Below are 17452 nucleotides of genomic sequence, written 5' to 3' on the forward strand. Positions count from 1 at the left end.
AATTTTTGTATTTTTAGTAGAGACAGGGTTTCACCATGTTGGCCAGGCTGGTCTTGAACTCCTGACCTCAAGCAATCCATCTGACTCGGCCTCCCAAAGTGTTGGGATTACAGGTGTGAGCCACTGCACCCAGCCTGTGTCTTTGGTTTTAACAAAGAAGTTTAAAAAGTAAAACCTAAGAATAATAATTTAAAAAATACAAAAAGGCTTATAGAATAAGGATATAAAGAAAATATTTTAGTACAGCTTTACAACGTGTACATGTTTTAAGCTAAGTGTTATTACAGAAGAGCCCAAAAGTTTTTAAAAGTTTAAAAGTTTATAAAGTAAAAAAGTTACAGAAAGCTAAGGTTAATTTATTATCGAAGAAAGAAAATTTTTTTTATAAATTTACTGTAGCCATAGTGTACAGTGTTTATGAAGTCTACAGAATTATGCATAATGTCCTACAACTTCACATTCACTCACCACCCACTCACTGACTCACCCAGAGCAACTTCCAGTCCTGCAAGCTTCACCTGTGGTAAATGCCCTATAGAAATATACCATACTTTAATCTTTTATGCCATATTTTTAGTCTGCCTTTTCTATGTTTAGATATGTTTAAACACAAATACTTACCATTGTGTTACAATTGCCAACAGTATTCAATACAGTAACATCCTGTACAGGAGCCTAGGAGCAACAGGCTCTACCATGTAGCCCAGGTGTGTAGTAGGCTATGACATCCAGGTTTGTTTAAGTATCCTCTAAGATGTTTCAGTAAGGACAAAAAACACCTAAAGGTGCATTTCTCAGAATACATCCTCATCATTAAATAATTATCAATAACATCTGTTTTGTCCAGTTTTATTTGTTGTTCCAGGTGAAAGGGTAAATCTGGTTCTTATTCTTCCATTTTGACTGGAAGATTCTTTCCCTCTGAGCTGAATTTTTTTCTTGCTAAAGTCCACCCTTCATAAATTCTTTGAGCAAAAGTCTGAGATTAGTAAAACCTCAGTCTGTATATATCTGAAAATGTCTTTATTTTGCATTCATCCTTAAATGCTGGTTAACTGAATGTAGAATTTGTTTTTCTGATCACTTCAAAGGTATTAGTCCACTGGCATCTATTGTTGCTGATGAGAAATTGGCTTCAGGCAGAACATCATTCATTTGTGGATGTTTCATTTCTGATGGCTTTTCAGATTTTTTTCTTTATTTTTATTGTTTTTCAGTCTCTTCAATATGTCTAGAAATGAAATTTTTTATTCTACTCAGAACTCAATGTGCCTTTCATTCCAGAGGCTCGTTTTTCTTTGCTTGTAGAAAATCCTTCATCATTATTTCTTAGAATGGTGCTTCTTCTCCCCTATTTTCTCCTTGTAGAACTACTAATCTAATATAAATTTTGGAACTTCTCATTTTCTCCTCTATGATTTTTATCTTTCATATTTTCCATTACTCTATAATACTGAGCACTCTGTATGTGCCAAGAACTATAAACTCATTTAATCCTCATAGCAACACCATGAGGTAGGTACATTATAGTATATTATAACATTATAACATTATAGTATATCTCCATTTTATAGATGAGAAAATTGATACACAAAAGGCTTAAAAACATACCTGAATCTCTATTGCTATTAATAGTAAGTATCAGAGATTTAATACCAGGTGTGTGGCTTCAGACCCCATGTATTTTTTTTTTTTTTTTTTGAGACAGGGTCACACACTCGTCACCCAGGCTGGAGTGCAGTGGTGCAATCTCTTTGCAGCCTCGACTTCCCAAGCTCAGGTGATTCTCCCACCTCAGCCTCCCAAGTAGCTGGAACTACAGATATGTGCCACCATGCCCGGCTAATTTTTTGTATTTTTAGTAGAGATGGGGTTTTGCCATTTTGCCCAGGCTGGTCTCCAACTCCTGGGCTTAAGCAATCTACCAGCCTCAGCCTCCCAAATTGCTGGGATTATGGGTGTGAGCCACCGTGCCCAGCCCACTGCACTAATATTCTATACTATTATAATTTCATCTCTTTGTGCTGCTTTCTGTGCTGCCTTCTGGGTAATTTCTTCAGATCAATTTGAGTGTACTAATTCTCTCTCTCCATCTGTGTCTAATCTACTCTTTAAAACATCTATTGCATTTTTAATAGTTCATTTTTGCTATTTCTATTTGCTTCTTTTTTCCTAAGCTCTTCTTCTTGCCTTATGTCTTTGATTCCTAATTTTATCTCATTTAAACATACTTACATTAAAGTTTCTCAGGTTGTTCTACAATCCTAATTTTTGGCATATGCACCACTAAGATCTCCCTTCAAGAAAGAACTTGCTCTTCAGCCACACAAGTGCAGTTGGCTGACTACCTCAAGCTGTTAGTACCGTTACTGCCTTCAAGATATGCCTCCGTTTTTTAGTTAAGGCTATGCTCTTCTTCGGCAGTCCCTAAGCAATAACTTTATGAACATGGCAGGTGTACTATAGTCTTGCTATTTCTGCTCAACAAGGGACTTTCTCTAATAGGCGGTATTTGTTCTACAATCCCCCTTTGTGTTAGCCAAGACTTTATCACATTTGCGTCCCATCTAAGGCTCTCTGCCCAATCTTGATTCTCCCCATTTTGTCTTTTACAGGCATTACCCCTCAATAAACCCCCTGCACTCCTAATCCCGTCTCTGCATTTACTTTCTGGAGGACCCAACTAAAACAGCATGTGAATTATCCAGGTTATTTCATCTTCTGACTTTCTTTCCTAGCAATCCTTTTCCTCTCATACTTTGTAATGTTTTTTACCATGAGATTATCTTCAGTGGGAGTTGTTTTCTATAGAAGTCCTGTGTGCCCTGCATTGTGGAGGAGAACCACAGGTAGTTTAACAAGAAGATCCATTAGTTTAACCAGTTCCAAGACAAACTTTATGTCAATTTCTTAGCTAGGGTTCCCCCAAACATCACTGCCACCATCACACAGTTAATGCAAACATGTGAACTTAATTCTCACACCCATACTAATGCAGATTGTGATTACAATTGCTTCCAGGTGACTCTTTCCTAGCTCTTTTCTAGCTCCACCTGAGCTTTTGAGCTCAGCTATATATTTTTTAATGTACTTTTTATATTTTACCTAGCATTTCTATTTATTTAGCGTAAGAGATAAAAGGAACTTCTTTTCTTTCTACAGTACCCCATAATCAATGAAAGTAAACCCTGGAAGCTGCATATATATGTGTGTGTGTGTGTGTGTGTATATATATATATATATGTATATGTATATATATATATGTATATGTATATATATATATATGTGGAGAGAGAGAGACATATATATACATATATATTTCTATATAATTTATATTCTTGGTCATACTATCTATTTTTTAACTTTTTATTTTGGAATAATTATACATTCATAGGAAGCTGCAGAAGACTCCCGAGTACACTTCACTCAGTTCCCTTCATTCAGGGAATGTACTCAGGAATCTGCATTTTAGCAGGTAATCAGAGGACTCAGATGTAGGTGCAGGTTGTTGCAGATGCTATCAGTTCCCCATCCATATCCCTTGGACATTTCCTACCAACTGTTAGCAACCACTCTTAACCAATGACTCTCAGCATTGGTATATAAATACCCTGGTTCCCTTACCCTTCATATGCGTTATTTCTGAGTCATGTTTTGCACCATTTCCCAGAGTCTCCGTGCTAAATTAACCGTTAATAAACCACTGTGGTAGCACTCTTATTGTCTGCCTTCCTTTTCTTTATCACTTCCCACTTCTCTACCCAAATAGTCACTTTCCAAATAAGCTAATTTAACTCAAATCTTTGTGTGGCGGTCTGTATCTGGTCTTCTAAGCTCAGATCAGAAGTGGTCTTAGATCCCAAGGATGGAATCTAGGATTGTAAAATTTGTCAGCCAATGGTAATAAGATTCCATTATTGATGGTCTTTAACATATTGTAGAGGCCTAGGATGAATTGGGGGACAAGATACAGATACAAGGGGATACAACCATTTATGAAGTCTCTCTAACATCTGAGAGATGTGGAGGCAATGGTAGTTAAAGAACTGGTGGAGTTTGTTGGTTGTTGTTAAGTACCATTGAAGTGCTAAAGGAGGAAAATGATAGGGTCAAATTAGTCAATTACCAGCCCAGGGGATGGTATGAAACCTACAAAGCCACTATGACAGCATTTTAAAATCCCCTAATTTCCTACAGCTGGAGGGCAGATAGGTCTGAAAACCACGTCCAGAACCTAATGATGAAAGTAGTAGAAGTGTCCCACTCCCGTTTGCTAGAGGATAATAGGCTTCCTCCTCTTGCCTGGAAACTATGCAGAGGCCTCCCCTAAGGCAGATGCCTTGCAAGATGATACTTGCCCTCTTCAAGATCTGCTTCTACATTCTCTTGAGTCTTCTAGGTCAATCACTAGGGTTAAATCTCATCACTCAACCATTGAGGAGGTACTATCTCTGCTTAAAGAAACAAGATTTTGGCCAGGCAGAGTGGCTTATGCCTGTAATCCCAGCACTTTGGGAGGTTGAGGCGGGTGAATCACCTGAGGTCAGGAGTTCAGGACCAGCCCGGCCAATATGGTGAAACCCCATCTCTTCTAAAAATACAAAAATTAGCCAGGTGTGGTGGTGCACACCTGTAGTCCCAGCTACTTGGGAGGCTGAGACAGGAGAATCACTTGAACCTGGGAGGCAGTGGCTGCAGTGAACCAAGATCGTGCCATTGCCCTCCAGCCTGCCTGGGGAACACAGCGAGACTCCGTCTCAAAAAACAAAAACAAAAACAAAAACAAAAGGATGTTTACTAAAAGAACTGCAGGACCTGCCTAATAGGTACCAACAAAAAGCTGGAAGATGTGCCTAGGAATGGATATTGAGGCTGCTGAGTCAAGAAGGGAAATGGAACATAGGGATGGAGAAGAGAAGAGTTGTTGATATGGAGGAAGTCTCCTGAGCTTCTGCATTTACCATCCTGGCAAGAACATTTGGAGCTGGGATGGTTCAGAGGACAAAAGGATCAGTGTCCAATCAGGAGGTAGAAACTACACTACTAATTTAAATAGAGATCTAATGTAGTGTATTCTTAAGTAGGTACAAAATTATTAAGTAGGTAACTGCAAAGGTAAAAAGAGAATGCTAAGTTGTCACAAAGATAGCAATGACAAAAGCAGATACCATGCCCACGGCTGGTGAAACAAAATAAGAAGTGGAATTATCAAAATTTAGAAGCTTACAAGAGAAGTTCCAAGAAACCAAAACTCAGATCTCTGAGGAGAACACCAAAGTGTTGGAAACTGGTGCTAGGAAGTGTTGGGAAACTGCAAACTGGATTCAGCTGCTGCTAAGGAAAGATGCTGCTGATGCCAGGGTGAAGAAGCGTTGCTAGGGTGATGCTCACAGGAACAGGAAGCTGACAGGAAGTCAATAGGAGGAAGCAAGTCCCTCCTTCCTGCTGCTGTGACATCAATTCCCTCCTGCCCTCCTCATTGGCAGGCATAACAGGGAGCAACTGGCAATGCTGGAATGTGAATTTCTGAACCCCAACCCCAGCACTACACAAGTTGATACAGAAGGGTGGTTGTGGCGCTAAGAGGTGACAGCTTAACAACTGACAAGAGTTACAATAAACAATGTAGAAATGCATGAACTGACATAACTGGAGAAAGCAGTCAAAAGTTCAGAGGAGAAATGTATTGCCTAAAACCAAAAGACCACCAGCTTAGTAGCTTAGTATGTTTCCAGTACGCCTTCACTGGAGCAATAAAGAATGAGCTCCTGAAGCGGCACTGACATCATTGAGCAACTCAGTGGTGGCTGCCCCTTCTATATTGTGTTGTAGCTGCTAGGGAACTGGAGTTCCTACTGTTTGTTAATGGTGACAATAGGATTCCAGAACAGCAGAGGCCAGGTAGCAGCACTTAACCATCAGACACATAGTGTATGGAATTACCATAATGGGCAGCAAAGTCAGAAACTCAACCAAGGGGCCCTTACCCACAGAGATCTGTGGGATTGCTAACAACCCTGAAGTTCCTAAGGGCGAGATCAGTGGGTGACTAACAAGGGTATTGCTGCCCAATATAATAAAAACAGATCAAGAGCATGTAATGTGAAGACTGAGGTGAGCCATCACAGTGGAAAATCACTATCCCTCACCCATTTTTCATGCTTAAGCTAGTCCTCAGACCCAGTACCACAGTAACTGTACACAGGAGAACAAAAATATCCAGATATTTCTATAGTTGGGGAATTCAGAGTCCGGACTGACACTGATTCCAGGGGATCCAAATTGCCACTATAGCCCTCCTGTTAAAGTAAGGAGATATGGAGGCAAGATGATAAATGGAGTCTTTGCCAAAGCCCATTTTACAGTGAGTCCAGTGGGTCTTCACACCCTCCTGTGACTATTTTCCCCATCCCTGAATACTTAATTGGGATTAGTAAACTCAGCAGGCAGTAGAAACCTCACATCGGTTTCTTAATCTGTAAAGAAACTGGTGAGGGTCACCCAAAGCAGAGGTGACAACAGTATATATATATATATATGCTGGAAAGTGAATTTCTGAACCCCAGCCCCAGCACTACACAAGTTGATACAGAAGTGTGGTTGCAGTGCTAAGAGGCAACAGCTTAACAACTGACAAGAGTTACAATAAATGATGTAGAATATATATATATGGAGGATCAACTGATTATATAGCCAGAGTTTCCCATTGTAAGTTGTGTACTGTCAGATCCACAAAACTGTATAGTCGAGTATGTGCAACAGTAATCCATTGAAGGGTGGACATGGAACATTGTCATGAACTAGGCCTGAGCAGGACCAGAGGTCACAAATAAACTACAGAAGCAGGCCCAGAATCCCCTGTTGTGATCCCTGCATTGGAACCTCTCCCCTCAGCTCACACCTATGAAATCATGAGAGATTCCTGATGACCACGTGACAGAGGAAGAAAAAGCTTAGGCCTGGTTTATGGACAGGTTGGCACAATAGGTTAGTGGAAAACAAAAATGCACTCTTGCTGCACTACAGTCCCACTCAAGGGCTCCTGAAGAACAGCCATGTGGAGAATTTTTCGCAGGGGCAGAACTTTAGGCGGTGCATTGAGTCATCAACTTGGTGCAGAAAGAGTGGTGGCCTGAGGTCAGGACTCCCAGGCAGTAGTGAACAGTTCAGCTGATTGCTCAGGGACTTGTGAAGAGCAAGACTGCAAAATTGCAGTTAAGGAGGTCTGGGGAAGAAGCATGTGGATTGATCTTTGAGAGAAGACACAAAAATGTGTGGGTCTCTGTCTCATTTCATTGTCTACCAGAGGGTGTCCATCGCAGAGAAGGTGCTGAGCAATCAGTTAGATAGGATGATTCATCCAGTGGAAATGAGCTTCTCTCTCTCCTCAGCTGCCCCAGAGCATGCACAACAGACCCATGAACTGAGAAGCCATGGTAAGAGGGATGGAAGCCACGCATGGCCCAACAGCATGGGCTTCCTCTGGCCGAGGCTGACCTAGGTATTACTACTAAGTGTCCAATCTGTCAAAGCACAGGCAGGGCTGAGCTCTTGACATGGTACCACCCCTCAAGGAGGGCACCCAGCCACATGATGCCAGTTGATTACACTGGACCCAACCACCCTGGAGGTGCTGTGACTCTTCTATGACTTCATGGGACTGATACAGATTTGCCTTCTCTGTCCACAATGTCATGGTCAGCAGCACTCTCTCAGAGTTCCCAGGATGTGCAGTTTATCATCAAAGCATTCCCCCATAACATGGCCATGGAGAAAGTGAGCACATGACCATGTTATTCACTGGTCCTGCTATTTACCATACCAACCAGGGCTGCATCCTGAGAAAATGCTGGAATAACCACTTGAAGGCATAGCTAAGTCATCAGCTTGAAGATAGGGTTGAGAACCTGTCCTTACATGTTTGTTTGTTTGTTTGTTTGTTTGTTTGTTTGTTTGTTTTGAGATGAAGCCTCATTCTGTTGCCCAGGCTGGAGTGCAGTGGCACAATCTCGGCTTACTTCAACCTCTGCCTCCTGGGTTCAAGGGATTCTCTTGCCTCAGCCTCCCGAATAGCTGGGATTACAGGCACCCGCCACCACCCCCAGCTAATTTTTGTATTTTTAGTAGAGACGGGGTTTCACCATGTTGGTCAGGCTGGTCTCAAACTCCTGACTTCGTGATCTGCCCGTCTCGGCCTCCCAAAGTGCTGGGATTACAGGCGTGAGCCATCGCACCCTGCCTCCCTTACATGTATTTCTATACTTGAGACAATAGCTATTGTAAGGGTGCTACATCCCCAACAGTCAGAATACATAGGTCTGGAAGCCAAGAAATGAGTGGCCTCTCTCACCTTTATTCCCAATGACCCACTTGGCAAATTTATGCTTTCTATTGCCGAAGCTTTAGGCTCTGTTGAACCAGAGATCCTAGTTCTCAGAGGGTAGGGAGAGATCACTTCTACCAGAGGACATAATTGTGGTTTTACTAAACCTAAAATTATATCTGCCTCTGGTAATTTTGGGATCCTCATGACAGCAGACCAGCAAGCTAAGAAAGGAGATTCTGAACTGGCAGGAGTAAGTGACCCCTGCTGGACCAGGTGAGGGGCATCTAGAAAGGGTAGTAGAGTCGGAAGCTGAGCATCGGTTACACTTTAGGACCAACTACAGCAGTGGGGTCTGGAGATTGTCCCTCCTCATATCTGTTATCCTTTCTACCTCTTCCTCTTCCTTCTTCTCCTCTCTTCTTGTAACAAATCGTGACTTTCCACCACCCAAAGAAGCAGTGACAGAACATGAAACTTAATATGAATGCAAGTTTATCTGAGCAGGTGCAAGGGTGAACTGTGACACATACTGTCAATGCCCTGCCATTGTCCCTCAAACCTGTCAATGTATTCCCAAGACTTCGACTGCCAGCATCCACATGGTAGCTAAGGGATCATTTTCCCAGAACTACAGAGAGCTGACTGTACACATCACAGTTCACAAGTGCCAAAGAATTAAACACCACCAGGGAGCAGCCTCAACACTCAAACATGGTGTATAAATACCCCAGCTCCCTCACCCTTTGGGTGGGATGCTTCTGAGGCATCGATCATTCTGAGGTTTTGTACCATTTCCCAGAGTTTCCCTGCAGGATAAATCTTCAGTTCCCCTTTGTGATAATAGTGCACCCTTATGGGGCTGCCTTCCCTTCCCTGTATCACCTTCCCACTTCCCTATTAGTGTTACTTATGCTCCCCAAATAAACTATTTTCACTTTAGTCCTTATCTTAAGGTCAGTTCTTGGAAGAACCCATGCTAAGACACATGTGGCTCAACGACTATGCATTGAGAAGCACTAATTTAGAGAGTGAACTCATTTCTATTTTTTAAAAATATCTTTCTCCCTCCCTCCCCTGACTCCCCTTCTCCTTACCCCTACACCCGAGTTTGTGTGTGCACACATGTGCACACATATATAGAATATATGAAAAAGATCTGAGGATATGATCCAAGTATTAACAATAGTTCTTTCTGAATGGTGGCTTATTAGTTTTCCTCTCTTTTGTTTTTCTACAGCAGCAACTGTGTCTACGAAAGTATTTTTAATTGGCAATTAGGAGATGATGAGTGGAGTGGTGGGGGAGCAGAGCCAGGCTGCAGTGGGCTGATGCTGGTCCAGGAGGATGTGCAGGCTGCAGTGGGCTGATGCTAGCACAGGAGGATGTGCAGGCTGCAGTGGGCTGGTGCTGGCCCAGGAGGATGTGCAGGCTGCAGTGGGCTGGTCCTGGCCCAGGAGGATGTGCAGGCTGCAGAGGGCTGGTCCTGGCCCAGGAGGATGTGCAGGCTGCAGTGGGCTGCTGCTGGCCCAGGAGGATGCGCAGGCTGCAATGGGCTGATGGTGACGCAGGAGGATGTACAGACAATTCTCTCAAGGTGCTGGGCTAGAGACAGGCAAGAAATGAGGTGGTAGCTCAAGGTGGGGCAACTGTAGAGAGTATCATTTGAAGAGGAAGTTGAGCCTGTTTCTAGGCTGAGGAAAAGCAGCCAATGACAAGGAAGGAGACAAAAATACAGAGTCAAAAGTGGGCTCATTGAAGGAGTCAGGTCCCAGAAGAGGCCTGAGGGGATTCAAGGGGCCCTAGGGGAGGAATCCATTCTCAACAGAAGGTGAGCTTCATCCTCTGGGACCAGGGAAAGGGGGTGAAGATGAATAATGTTAGAAATGCATTTATTTCAGTCATTTTTTTGTTCTACTCTCTGCTTCATTTCACAGAGGATTTGAGGTGTTTCTATATATAAGTTGATAGGTTGGAGGGACTGGAAGTTGGGACATCCCCACGGAGGGGGCTCCACTTCCTCCATGGAGCAGGAGGCAAGGTCCCCCACTGAGAGGAAGCAGGGGTGTCTCTGTGGGGTTACAGGAGCCAGGCAAAGGTTTGGAATAGGGAGGAGGCACTGAGCGACAGAGCCCAGCTTGCCCATTTATAAAGTCTGCTAGGTGGAGCTGACCGCTCAGCTGTGGCCCAGCCAGGCTGCACAATGTGGAGTCATCTCCAGCTGCTTGGGCCCCAGGCAAGAATCACAGGAGGAGCCTGTGCCGCTTACTTGTCCTGGTTTTAGATAAGTCACTTCCCCACTCCCAGCTACAGTTTCCTCATCTGCCAATGGGGAGAAACAAGTCAAATCTGGAGATTTGATCCTATTGTGAGGATCAAATCAAATAACACACATGAAGCACCTAGCACAGTGCATGGCACTCGGAAGTTGCTCAATGTTCCTTCTTCTGCTCCTCTGCCTTCAAGTGGGCTTGAGCAAATGTAACCTGGATAGGAAGGGACGTGGATGTTGTATCTTGTATTGGTGGATGCTGTTAAATGCAACAATTTTAAATACAGCCAACTCTCATTACTCTCTGTAGCCCTTAAAAGAGCTATGGCATCAGGCTCCTGTGAGTCTCTGGCCACATTTTTAGCAACCAGTCAACATACAACATTGTTTTATTTATTTATTTATTTAGACATGGAGTTTCGCTCTATCGCCCAGGCTGCAGTGCAGTGGTGCAATCTCAGCTCACTGCAACCTCCACTTCCTGGGTTCAGGTGATTCTCATGCCTCAACCTCACAAGTAGCTGGAATTACAAGCACCCGCCACCACGCCCGGCTAATTTTTGTTTTTTAGTAGAGATGGGGTTCCACCATGTTGGCCAGGCTGGTCTCAAACTCCTGACCTCAGGTGATCCTCCTGCCTTAGCCTCCCAAAGTGCTGGGATTACAGGAGTGAGCCACTGGACCCAGCCACAACTTTGTTTTATGTGTGTTTCTGCTTAGAGACCCTTATTTAATATATAAATTGTTGATTCACTAGCATTGAACTCACAGCCAACACTACTGTAACTCATGTCTGAACAAAGCTTATCAAGCACACATATTTTCTCCTTAAGGCACATCACAGCCTTCTTGTGCTTGAGAACACCAGAGAGCACTTCAGCACAATGCTTGGGGCCATTTTAAATAGCAAAATCACCAACAAAAAGCACAAAAAATGAGAACAGTTCACACCAAATAAGTCACAAAAAGAATACTTGTTTACACTATGACAGCTGAGACAAGAAGGCAGGGTGTCCCTTTGTTCAACTTCAGCTGGGAACATATGTGTGGGTAAGTCAAGATTTTCACCACTGAACATAAGTATGTCCACAAATAATAGCAATTGTGCCTCAAGTATTGATTTGAAGGTTACAAATAAATTTTAGAAGTAGGTGATTTTGCAAATATGGAATCCATAAATAATGAGGATCAATTTTCTTTATTTTTTCTGATTACAAAAATATATGTAATAAACAGAGCTATCTAATGTAAAAGTTAAAGTCCCCCATAATCCCAGCCCACAAATGAACACAATTAGAATATAGTTCTATAGAATTTTTGTTATGCAAATAATGCCTGTGATTGTGTCTAAGTCTGTGGGTGTCTATGTGTCTATGTGTATTTGGGTCTTTCTTTTCTTTTTCTCACTCAACAATAGCTCTTGGATAGCTTTCCAGAAAAAAAAAATTCCTGATGTTAATTTCTGGAGTATGAATGGAAGCAGATGGCATACACTGCAGTCAGGATCTCTAAGTCTTAGTTCAGACCACTCAACCACATCAAATGTGGAGAGAGCAATGACTTGCCAAATGTAAAGATAATCAACAGTTTTAGTGTTCTGCATCTTAATGGAGATGGAATAAGGTCAAGAGAAGAACTGCTCAGAGGATAAAAGGACTGAACACTGGGAAGGAAAGTGAAAGATAAGAGACTGGGTCGGGCACGGTGGCTCACACCTATAATCCCAGCACTCTGGGAGGCCAAGGCAGGCAGATCACTTGAGGTCAGGAGTTTGAGACCAGCCTGGCCAACATGGTGAAACCCCCTCTCTACTAAAAATACAAAAATTAGCTTGGCGTGGTGGCAGGCACCTGTAATCCCAGCTACTCGGGAGGCTGAAGCACGAGAATTGCTTGAGGCTGGGAGGTGGAGGTTGCAGTGAGCCAAGACTGCACCACTTCACTCCAGCCTGGGCAACAGAGCAAGACTCCATCTCAAAAGAAAAAAAAAAGAGTCTGTGACTTTCAGCCAGAGAAAACCACATTCTATGTCCTTTGGAGGAGATTAGACCTACATATTAAGACTAGCTACTGAAAGGATTTAGACAATAGAGTAAAATAGTACCAGAGCCTCTTCTAAAAACAGCTGCAAAATTGGCTGGGTGCAGTGGCTCATGCCTGTAATCCCAGCACTTTGGGAGGCAGAGGCGGGCGGATCACCTGAGGTCAGGAGTTGGAGACCAGCCTGACCAATATGGTGAAACCCTGTCTTTACTAAAAATACAAAAATTAGCCAGGCATAGTGGTGTGCGCCTGTAGTCCCAGCTACTAGGGATGCTGAGATAGGAGAATCACTTGGACTGGGAGGCAGAGGTTGCAGTGAGCCAAGATCATGCCACTGTGCTCCAGCCAGGGTGACAGAGCAAGACTCCATCTCAAATAAATAAATAATAAAAACAGCTGCAAAATAGTATGGAGAAAGCTGGGCTGCTGCAACAAAAGACCCAAAATACAATGGCTCTTAGAAAATAAGTTTACTTCTCACTCTGTAGTCCATGTCAGGGTGGCTGTACTTCATGCAGTCATTCAGGAACCCAGGATCCTCCCATATCTTTGCTCCATCAGCCCTTTTGAAGCATTATTGAAGCTGTGTCCCTGGTACATCTGTGTTCCAACTCAAGAGAAGAGAAAATGGAGCATGGAAGAGCAAAAGCTTCATGCCTTAAGGTCTATTTCTATTTATGTTCTATTAGAAAGATTTTAGTCACCAAGTCTCACTCGGCTGCAAGAACAGCTGGGATGTATGATCTCTAGTGGACGAGCCATTCCTCCGACTGCTACTCTACTACATAGAAGAACAGGAGGATGAAGTTTAGTGGACAGCTAGCAATTTCCATCACATCTCCTTTATTTGAGGCTTGGTATCTTCCTCTATAAAACGGGGATAATAATATAAACTAGTTAAGGCTGCTTTGGGACTCAAATCCAATAATATATGTGAGAACGCTTAGCAAGCCCTACTGTGCCTGATAAGAATTTCTCATTGATTTTGCCCTCTAGACTGCCAGCTCCTTGGGAGCAAGGAGCATAGTTTATTCCACCTCCTCACAAAGACCTGCTTGGAGTCAGCATCAGTAAATACATGTTGAATAATGAAGTCACTGTTTCATCCATCATCAAGCCTTTTTTTTTTTCATTTCATTTCAAACGCTTCAATAATTTAGACTCTGCCCTGTTCACTTTCCCCACCCCCTCATTAGGGGTGCATGTCAGTATATCAGTTGGGATTGTCTGGGTTGCAAAGTGACAATGCACTACTGTTAAACTGGCTTATGCAATAAGATGGACCATCTCACATATTCTGAAGTCCAGACTCTGCATCAGAATAAAAGCTTCTCTTCCCTAGGACTCTCTTGGCCTTGCCCTCCCTTCTGTATTTGCTGCATCCTCAGACTGGGAGCAAGATGGCTGTTGCAATTCCAAGCATTGCCACCAAACGTATTCCAGCAAAGGGGGCAGACTGTTTTGCAAAGTAAAGAGACCGTTTCCTGAAAACCCCTCTCTGCCATAGGCTTCCCCTTTAGTTTTTCAGGCTGGACCTGCCCAAACCATCACTGGCAAGAGGAATGAGACCACCATAATGGACTTGGACCAAACAAGACTCACTCCTGGAAATGGGCTGGGGTCAGCCTTCCTTGGGTCGCTTGGGGAAGGGGGCCACCTGAACAAAATCAGGGCTCTGCCCATAAGACAAAGTTGAGAAACTGCTGTTGCATGAGCAACCAGCTATTTTTCTCGCAATGATGGAGATTCTGGGCCAGATGAGGGTGTGATGGAGAAAGTGTTAACCATAGAGAACTAAACTGAGAGCTTTTTCATAAACTGTACCTCAATAAAGTTTAACACCAATGAAGATATTTCTGGAGGAGGCAGAAACTGGTAGCCACCCTCTATGGCTCATTTCCCTCACCCCCGTATCCAACCATCACCAAATGTCACCGTGTCTGTACTTGCAATACCCTAGTCTTCTCTCCTTACCCAGTGTTGGGGCCCCAGTTCGGGTCTCGCCTCCTGCAGGCACGATGACAACAGCACCTTAGGGGTGCCCAGTCTTTCCTTCCTCCTGCAACCCAGGGCGTTGATGCGGTTATTCAGCTACACACCTTTACTGTGTGCTGAGTGCTGTGCATGCGCAGACACATTGGAAAAGCTCCCTGTCTTCTTCACCTTGCAGATGGTATAATGATTATCTCCGAGACTTCCTGAAACCCAATCGGACCAGGTCATTCCCTTGCCTGAAAGCCCCATGCCTTCAAGAAATTCTTTACCATGACCCACAATGCCCTCCAGCCCACCCAGGCTCCTTCTCCACCCCACCCCCAACGGTACAGAATTACTCGCACTTCCTTCACTGCGCCCTCCCCTTTCACGCCTCTATGCTTTTGCACAGGCTGTCTCCTCTGCCTAGAAATCCCTTATCCCCTCTCCATCTGGCACACAAGACAAGTTCTCCTATTACTTTTTCTCCCTCTCTCCTGCTCCACCCCTCACCGCCTTACACACACACACACACACACACACACACACACACACACACACACACACACACAAATACAGCACTCCAGAATTGTTTGCCAATGGAAGCAGCCTCCGGGGCCAGATGTTAGCTAGGGCTTTCCAAACTTCTCCCTAAGCACTCCTTAAGAAAGTGAAGAGGAAATGGGACCCCAGGGCTTAGGAGTGTGAGGGCCTTGAACTTGCTCTAAGCAAGCAGGGCATTTCAAGAGTTTTATCTTTATATTTTATGCAGAAGTTGTATTCCAAATATATTCTTGTTCGTTTTAATACAATATATGATTTTTTCTACATCTTCAAATCGATGATCCAGAAAGATGCTCTTTGTTTATTTGTTGTGCTCTCAAATTAGCTGCTCCGCCTCGCCGCGGGGACCCTAAGCGAGACCTGGATGCAGTTCCAAGTACACACCCCGAAGGAACAGCTGGGCTTCGCTTCCCCGGGAGCTGGAGGATGGTGGGGGTGGGGCGGGGTCAACCGGCTAGTGGCCCCGCCCCTCCCCCGCCCGCTGCGGGGGCGGAGTTGCTTGGGTCCCGCCCACGGGGGCGGGGAGGCAGCCGCGGCCACCGGCAGCTCGGATTCGGCTGGTTCCGGGTTGAGAGGCTGCGCTGGACCGAAGCGGTGGCTGCTAAGCTCGCGGGGGTAAGGGGTCGCGCTGGGCCAGGGTTTGGGGCCAGGATCCGGCAGCTGAGCGGGCCGGCACCCCTCCTTTTCTCTGCCGGTCACAGCCAATGTACGGCTCGGCCTGGCTGCCCCCTCCCCCAGGATTCCCCATCCCCAGCTTCTCGCCCTCCCCGCACCGCCCCCACCCCGGGATTTCGACCCCTTCAAGGGCTCCACCCCGCTCCGGGATCCCCTTCTCCCAGCTCCTATCCCTTAGGACTGCTCCGCCCCCTAGAATCTCCCCGTCAGGATCTCCGTCCCTCAGCCGCTCACAGCCTCCTCCCAGCGCCCATCGCCTTGAGCTGCCCACTACCTCTAGACAGCCCTCCCGGGCTGGCGTCCCACGGAGTCTCTACCGCGCACCCCTTCCTCGCGTTACCCTCCTTCCGGACAGCACCCCCTCCCTTCTCCGGTAGCTCCTACCCCTGCCTGTGCGGGCCTCGTCCCCGCGCCCAGCCCTCGGTGCTGCCTCCGACAGCGCCGCGCTCTCTCAGCCGCCCCCCTGCCCCTCGGGCCCCCCTCTCTGCTGCCCCCGGCGCCATGGCGTGCAGCCTCAAGGACGAGCTGCTGTGCTCCATCTGCCTGAGCATCTACCAGGACCCGGTGAGCCTGGGCTGCGAGCACTACTTCTGCCGCCGCTGCATCACCGAGCACTGGGTGCGACAGGAGGCGCAGGGCGCCCGCGACTGCCCCGAGTGCCGGCGCACGTTCGCCGAGCCCGCGCTGGCGCCCAGCCTCAAGCTGGCCAACATCGTGGAGCGCTACAGCGCCTTCCCGCTGGACGCCATCCTCAACGCGCGCCGCGCCGCGCGACCCTGCCAGGCGCACGACAAGGTCAAGCTCTTCTGCCTCACGGACCGCGCGCTGCTCTGCTTCTTCTGCGACGAGCCTGCGCTGCACGAGCAGCATCAGGTCACCGGCATCGACGACGCCTTCGACGAGCTGCAGGTGCGCTGCGGGGCCTGCCTGGGGAAGGGGCGGGGCCGGGCTGGAAGTGGGGCCGGGCGGGGGGTGGGGTCAGGGCTGGACCGCGGGCCAGGCCCAGTCAGAATGGTCCTGGGGCGGGGCCGCCAGCAGGGTCAGGGCCCTATCAGGAGTAACGCGGGGCCGTGGGGGCGGGGCCGCCGCAGGGCGGGGCCGTGGGGGCGGGGCCTTGGGCAGTCCGGACCCTGCGGGATCTGAGACAGACCTGGAGTACCGGCTGGTCCGCGGTTAGGGAGAAGTCGGGGATGCGGATGGGATGGCGGAAACAAGTGAGATCAGAACTGGACCAGATACTGGGCAGGGGCAGGGTTGTGGACGAAGCGGAATCAGAGTTGGGCAAAGGCAGGGCCACTGTCAGACTGAGGGCGAGGCCGCGAGGATGAGTCTGTATTAAACCGGGTAGCTGAGCTCTGGCAGGCTGGGGGTTCTGTGGGGGCGGAGACTGGATCAGATGTACATCAATCAGGACTAAGAGGAGTACGGGGGCTAGAATGTGCTGGACAGGTGAGGGTGAAACCTAATAGAGGGGTATAAGTTAGGGTGCCACAGTGCTGAAAGGGCAGGTTTGAGTACCGAGGGTTAGGCCAAGGTGTATGAGGGGTTAAGACTGAGATCAGGTCCAGATACTCTACAACAAGTTTAGATTTAAGCCAGAGT

General features: G+C 46.2%; 2 protein-coding genes across 3 annotated transcripts in view; one reads left to right on the forward strand and one right to left on the reverse strand.

Annotated features, from left to right (window-relative positions):
• Positions 1 to 17452, reverse strand: part of ZNF362 (zinc finger protein 362) — a 175895-nt gene that overhangs the window by 104656 nt on the left and 53787 nt on the right. The gene's annotated exons all lie outside the window — the stretch shown is intronic.
• TRIM62 (tripartite motif containing 62) overlaps positions 15672 to 17452 on the forward strand; it is a 36398-nt gene continuing 34617 nt past the window's right edge. Inside the window, exons 1-2 of one of the 2 annotated variants that reach the window (XM_063700564.1) lie at positions 15730 to 15790; positions 16290 to 16759. In XM_063700564.1, coding sequence (XP_063556634.1) covers positions 16352 to 16759 — 408 coding nt within the window. In that variant the 5' untranslated portion in view covers positions 15730 to 15790; positions 16290 to 16351. Of the gene's footprint in view, positions 16760 to 17452 lie in introns of both variants that reach the window. The other variant, XM_019014898.4, reaches the window with a different exon arrangement.

Source organism: Gorilla gorilla, chromosome 1 (assembly GCF_029281585.2).
Source record: "Gorilla gorilla gorilla isolate KB3781 chromosome 1, NHGRI_mGorGor1-v2.1_pri, whole genome shotgun sequence".
Taxonomy (NCBI): Eukaryota; Metazoa; Chordata; class Mammalia; order Primates; family Hominidae; genus Gorilla; species Gorilla gorilla.